Raw genomic sequence first — 6,578 nt, 5'->3', positions numbered from 1 at the left:
TATTCCACTACGGAATAATCGCAGCCGGTAAATCACCAAACATTTTGCTACTTTATTTTTTTTCCCCCTAAACATATTCCGAGGCCAGTTCTAAGCGAATAATCTGTGTGAGACATTTGGAGCCACAGAGTCGCTTTCACGGGACGGTAAACTCCATCTACATCCTCGGTCGTCTGAAAACTTTTTTTTTTTTTTAAGTCTGTCTAGACAAACACGCGCGCGCGCGCGTACACACACACACACACACACACACACACACACACACACACACACACACACACACTAGTTTGCCCTGAGATAGAACAAAACTTCTGACATACCAAGAGTGCAGCAAAATCACACACAGACATTTCTGGTCCCCCGCCTTCCTTACACCCCATCCCCACCCCCACTGCCATCCCGCCCCTCCCATCCCCGAACTGCAAACTGCGCTCCCCTCCCCAAAACTTTTGACCAATCAGCTGTGAAAGGCCGGGCTGTGATTGGCCGAAAGTCTCTAAGGTGAGGGAGTATTTATTAAAGAGACTGAGCCAGAGAGTTGGAGAGTAGAGAGCCGGGCTTGAAAATTGACTAGGTACTTTGGTGAAGCCTCGATTCCAAACCCTCCCACTTCCCCCCTCCCTCCCCAAGAACTTTTCTTTGGAGAGGAAAAAGAGCACCCACTTTCTCTCTCTTTTTCTTTTGATTTCGTTTTGTTCCCTGAATCTCCAAACTTCGAGCGGGTGGCGGCGGGCTGGACAACTCCCAGCTGTGCCGCAGATCTCTGCATCAGTGCGGCTCGGCGGTCTCGGGAGCTTGCGGTGCAGCCAGCTGCTCTTTCTCCGGCCAGTCGAGGCCAGAGGACTCCACGCCTCCCGCCTGGCAGTGCCTTGGGTCAGAGTCCCGGGTCGCCTTTTCTCGTAACCCGTCCCCTCGCTCGGGTTGTCGCATGAATCTCCTCGACCCCTTCATGAAGATGACCGACGAGCAGGAGAAGGGCCTGTCCGGAGCCCCCAGCCCCACTATGTCGGAAGACTCAGCGGGCTCGCCCTGCCCCTCGGGCTCGGGCTCGGACACTGAGAACACCCGGCCCCAGGAGAACACCTTCCCCAAGGGCGATTCCGACCTGAAAAAGGAGAGCGAGGAGGATAAGTTCCCCGTGTGCATCCGGGAGGCAGTTAGCCAAGTGCTCAAAGGCTACGACTGGACCCTGGTGCCCATGCCCGTGCGAGTCAATGGCTCTAGCAAGAACAAGCCACATGTCAAGCGGCCCATGAACGCCTTCATGGTGTGGGCGCAAGCAGCTCGAAGGAAGCTTGCCGACCAGTACCCGCACCTGCACAACGCCGAGCTCAGCAAGACTCTGGGCAAGCTCTGGAGGTATGTTCTTCGAGGAGATACCAATCCGCTCTCCCCGGCTGACCGCAGGGGACTGAAAGGAATTGGCGTTTGGGGGCGTTTGGGGGGAGGATGGGGGAAGAATGGAGGCGCAATAAGGGGCAGCTCTCAGTTTGACCACTTGGATGCCATGTTTTGCAAACTTAAGTTTTCCAACACTCTTACCCGGAGGGGCTGGAGTGCTGTCTTACTGGAAGCATGGAAAGGAGACCTTGTAAGTTCGATATTGCCCATGAAATGAGGGAACGAAAATAGGACTGTATAAAGTGTGTATAGGAAGGGATATAGGAGGATTTTGAAAACAGAAAATTAAACTTCAAACTTGATTAGCAGTGAGATGGGCGGGGAGACGGTAGATGGAGATGTGCGCGTCTGTGCGTTTCTGTGCCAGCCAAACTCCCTAAGGGAGCTTAAGTGCGATCTTCCCGAGAAAAAAGGAGAGGGCAAAATAAAGGGAAGAAGAAAGGGGGATGGGGTATGTAGGGAGGAATTCTTTGCTTTCGATGATGGCTTCTTTGTAATTAGTTGAGTAACTGGCTGGTGTTCCACAGAGATAAAGAGGAGAATCTAGGAGAGGACATAATTATGAACCTATGTAAAGGAGAGAAGAGAATGGATTTGGGGAGGGGGAAAAGTAGAGGCAAAAGCAAAGTAGGCCTTCTCAGTTTAACGCATTTACCAGGAGTGGGGGGAAAAACCAACGTTTTCTTTTCTTTTTTTTTAAAGGAAAGGAGAGAGAGAGAGAGAGAGAGAGAGAGAGAGAGAGAGAGAGAGAGAGAGAGAGAGAGAGAGAGAGAGAGAGAGAGAGAGAGATAGCAAATTCTCCAAAGAGAAGCAGCTGAATACTCTGCCCATCTCATGTTTGTTTGGAATGAAGAGGAGAGAGGGAGAGAAGAAGAAAAGGAGGATAATTAATTTGTGTGATGTACAGAATAGAGTTTTATTTAATTTTCAAAAAAAAGTTACAATTCCTTTATTGGCCAAAACAATTTGTGTAGAAAGCAGAAGGAAGATTGCAATTTCCTCCAGATAGTCTTTTAAGAGAGGTTTCATAGGAAAGTATTGTCAAATACCAGGGCCCCAACCCTCTCCAAATTGACAGCTATACAGCTATCCTCACCCTCTCTCCTCTCTTTTCCCCTTCTCTGCGCAGGCTGTTAAATGAGAGTGAGAAACGGCCCTTTGTGGAAGAGGCAGAGCGATTGAGGGTTCAGCACAAGAAGGACCACCCAGACTACAAGTACCAGCCTCGGAGGAGGAAGTCAGTCAAAAACGGGCAGGCGGAGCAGGAGGAAGGTACTGAGCAGACTCACATCTCACCCAATGCCATCTTCAAGGCGCTGCAGGCTGACTCTCCGCACTCCTCCTCTGGCATGAGTGAAGTGCACTCCCCTGGAGAGCATTCTGGTATGTTCTACCCCATCCCCTCCACCTATCACTTCCAAAGCCATTCACAGATACATTCATCAGAGTGGTTCCCTTCTCCTTTCCTTTCTACCCCCAAGGAGATTTCCATTCTTGTATACAATCTCTGGCTAACCAAGACCCACAATGCCTTCTGCATATAAATTTACAAATTCAGACATTTTTGCAATCTGCCATATTAAAACAGCTACATTTTTTTTCCCAAGTTGCATTACTGCAGATTTGCAAAGGCTCTCAAATACTCCATAAAGAGAAATGCTATCTATTCTCCACCCACTCTCCAAACACACCACAGCTGGCCTAAAATACGCTCAGTTTAATATATCAGAACTACTTGACTTCAGATCCACCGAAGATAAAAGTAGGTGGCTAGGTGTGCTCCCCCCCCCCCTTAGGTTAATCATTCAGTGACTTATCACTATTCTGGGTCACTGCCTGCTCAGGTCAGGGTCTTTATTACACCTTAGCAGTTAAACAGGAGTTGTAAAAGTGTTTCCCAGACAGGTCTATGCAGTTATTCAGCCCAAGCACTTATCAAACGTAATACTGACTTTTCTGTGTTTCTTCTTTTCTACAGGACAGTCTCAGGGTCCACCTACCCCACCCACCACCCCCAAAACTGATGTGCAGGCAGGCAAGGCTGATCTGAAGAGAGAGGGACGCCCCCTGCAGGAAGGGGGAAGACAGCCCCCTATCGATTTCCGAGATGTGGACATAGGGGAACTGAGTAGTGATGTCATCTCTAACATCGAGACCTTTGACGTTAATGAATTTGATCAATATCTCCCACCTAATGGCCACCCAGGAGTCCCAGTTACTCATGGCCAGCCTGGTCAGGTTACTTACACGGGGAGCTATGGCATCAGCAGCACCTCTGCCCCCCCATCTTCGTGGATGTCTAAACAGCAGCAGCCTCAGCAGCCCCCACCTCCTCAACAGCCTCCTCCACCACCTCAGCCTCCTCAGGCCCAGCAGCAGCCGACACCACAACAGCAGCAGCAGCAATCAGCCCAGCAGCCACAGGCACCATCTCAGCCCCATACCCTCACTCCTCTGAGCAGTGAGCAGGGCCAGTCGCAGAGAACACACATCAAGACAGAGCAGCTCAGCCCCAGCCATTACAGTGAACAACAGCAACATTCCCCGCAGCAGATCCCCTACAATCCCTTCAGCCTGCCCCATTACAGCCCCTCTTACCCTACCATCACTCGCTCCCAGTATGATTACACAGACCACCAGAACTCCAACTCCTACTATAGCCACGCTGCAGGCCAGAGCTCCAGTCTCTACTCCACGTTCACCTACATGAACCCTGCCCAGCGACCCATGTACACCCCCATCGCTGACACAACTGGAGTCCCTTCCATCCCCCAGACCCACAGCCCACAACACTGGGAACAACCAGTCTACACGCAGCTCACCAGACCATGAGGAGAATAAGAAAAATAATATTCTTAATACAAAAAAAAAAAAAAAAAAAAAACCAGGAGCAATAAAATCACCTTTGGACCTTTTTTTTTTTTTTTTATTCTTCAAAGACACTAAGGTTGACAACAACAAACACAAACCAGAAAAGTTGTCCAAATGCACTAGAGCCTTCTCCAGAATCAGTGGCCAGACCACTCCCCATAAATAGACCAGCAGAACTCACTACAATCATTCCAGAACTGGACTTAAATATTCTTCAAGGCAAGCACAGAGATTGATGGAGAATCATATAGCCGCTGTAGTTCAGTCTTTCTTTGCCTGTGCTTGGACTTTGTAATTATTTTTTAGCTGTAATTAAAGAAAAAAAGAGTCCTCTGTGAGGAATATTCTCTATTTTAAATATTTTTTAGTATGTACTGTGTATGATTCATTATCATTTTGAGGGGATTTATACATATTTTTAGAGAGAATTTTTAAAATGCTCTTATTTTTCCAACAGCTAAAACTACTCTTTAGTGAAAGTATGCCCTAGCTTTTCTTGAAGTCAGAGGTATTTTTGTACAGATATATCTTCTCTTAAAATTGTATGTGTGTCTGTGTGCATTAACTCCAAAACAGAACCCTTATGTGATCAGTATTGGGGGTTAGCTTTCCTCAATTCTAAAGTCTGTAAGATTCAAGGTGAGGCTGCCTCGAAAAGAGAAATTAAAAAGGCCTTATTTTTAGTATGGAAATAAAGACAGGAATCTGGAGGAGCCTGGGGTAAGTTTTGCTTTTATTTTTTTAAAAAAGAAAAATACCTTGAGCCTTAAAATCATGCTACTAGGAATAGCTCACATGGTCTTTGAGTGGGTTTTCTCCATGCAATCTTTAGAAAAAAAGTTGCCAAAGGCAGGCACCAAGGGAGGTAAAAACAGCTTCCTGGGAAGTCTCAATAGTAAATTTAAGTGCCCTAAAAAACCTTCCATACTCCCTTTTCTGCCCAGTATCATACGCTGGAGTCCACTCCTAAACCATCTTCTAAACCCCCAAATGCAAACAGTGTACCTTTAAGACATTCCACATGCTATAATTATTTATTTTGTAAGAAAAGAGGTTTTAATTTTTAAAAATTGATCTTCCTCTTTTAAAAAAAAAAAACTTTTAAAATTAGTAGGTTGTTGGAGCCTTCCTTGAAGGGTATGGTCACCTATTGTTAAATTATGGCCTTAATTGTAACCAATTTTTTTTATTTATCTCTTTATTCTTTTTAATTATTATTAAAAACAGTTCTTTGGGATTTGTGTCCTAGGTTTGTACAAATACATTTTCCTCTTCTTTTTGTTTTTTTTTAAATAAACTGGAAATGTTGTCTTTTTTCGTACAAATAAGATTCCAGATATAGAATCGTTTGCATTATTTTCTGCCACAGTTCTTTAAGATGTCCAAATTTTAGGTGTATGTATGTATGTATGTGTGAGTGAGTGTGTGTGTGAGTGAGTGTGTGTGTGTGTGTGTGTGTGTGTGTGTGTGTGTATGATCCCAAACATCAAAAGTATGTATCATCTTCCTATTTCCCTGAATATTTTCTTCTGAGGGGAAGGAGAGGGAATTGATAGACTGACTAACTTACTTTAATTAGGCTATTGCTGGACAGTTGAGAACTGATTTTTGAAAAAGACAGCAAATTTTTTTTTATTTAAAAATGATATATTAACAGTTTTAGAATTCAGTAGAATAAAAACTCTTTTAATATGGCATCTTTCAATTTCTGTATAAAAGCAGATCTTTTTAAAGTATTTCTGTAACTTAAAAGACCTGACATTTAAATCATATTTGTCTTTAGGTAAGTTTGGTTTTGTGTTTGTCTTTTGTTTGTTTCACTTTAAAAAAAAAAAAAACCCTTGTTCTCTTTGTGAAACTTACCTTTTTTGTATATTATTGTTTACAATAAATATACATTGTACTAAAAATAGAAAACAGTCAAATGGTTTTATTAATAGAAGAATCCAATAAGAAGGAAAAAGATTCAATGCTGACAAGATTCTGTTTACTTTCATCCCTATGATGCTGTCATTTTCCTGGCAACCACTTAAATAAGGATTTAGGCCTATTGCTCTCTTCAGATCTAGCTGAGTTAATTCAGAGAAATGAATAGACCTATCCCCTACATCCATCCACCCCTAAGCATGAAAGCTAACTTTGAAAAGTCCCATTCTAATAAATCTGATAGAAAAACATATGTCAATCGTTGCCTACTTGGGCAGAATGTTTCTGATTCTGGTTTCAATCTCATGCTTCAGGGAAAGAAAAAAAAAACATTCCCCTGGAGAGGGTAGAAGGGAACATTAAACCAGAAATCAGTAGCT

At 44.2% G+C, this 6,578-nt stretch overlaps 1 protein-coding gene across 1 annotated transcript; it reads left to right on the top strand.

Moving 5' to 3' along the window:
• The first annotated feature begins 536 nt into the window (after nucleotides 1–536).
• Nucleotides 537–6,189, top strand: SOX9 (SRY-box transcription factor 9). Its single transcript, XM_051995206.1, has 3 exons — nucleotides 537–1,359; nucleotides 2,531–2,784; nucleotides 3,380–6,189. The coding sequence occupies exons 1-3, from the start codon at nucleotides 929–931 to the stop codon at nucleotides 4,231–4,233; spliced, it is 1,539 nt and encodes a 512-aa protein (XP_051851166.1). The 5' UTR covers nucleotides 537–928; the 3' UTR covers nucleotides 4,234–6,189.
• The last annotated feature ends 389 nt before the right edge of the window (nucleotides 6,190–6,578 follow it).

Source organism: Antechinus flavipes, chromosome 4, assembly GCF_016432865.1.
Source record: "Antechinus flavipes isolate AdamAnt ecotype Samford, QLD, Australia chromosome 4, AdamAnt_v2, whole genome shotgun sequence".
Taxonomy (NCBI): domain Eukaryota; kingdom Metazoa; phylum Chordata; class Mammalia; order Dasyuromorphia; family Dasyuridae; genus Antechinus; species Antechinus flavipes.
The sequence above is the reverse complement of the archived record's forward strand: the minus strand, read 5'-3'. Positions and strand labels throughout refer to the sequence as shown.

What these genes read in the sequence shown, in the direction of transcription:
- SOX9 (XM_051995206.1), top strand. Translation starts at nt 929, where the DNA reads ATGAATCTCCTCGACCCCTTCATGAAGATGACCGACGAGCAGGAGAAG. An exon ending in ACTCTGGGCAAGCTCTGGAG is followed by an intron (nt 1,360 to 2,530) that starts GTATGTTCTTCG and finishes TTCTCTGCGCAG; the next exon opens with GCTGTTAAATGAGAGTGAGA. An exon ending in CTCCCCTGGAGAGCATTCTG is followed by an intron (nt 2,785 to 3,379) that starts GTATGTTCTACC and finishes TCTTTTCTACAG; the next exon opens with GACAGTCTCAGGGTCCACCT.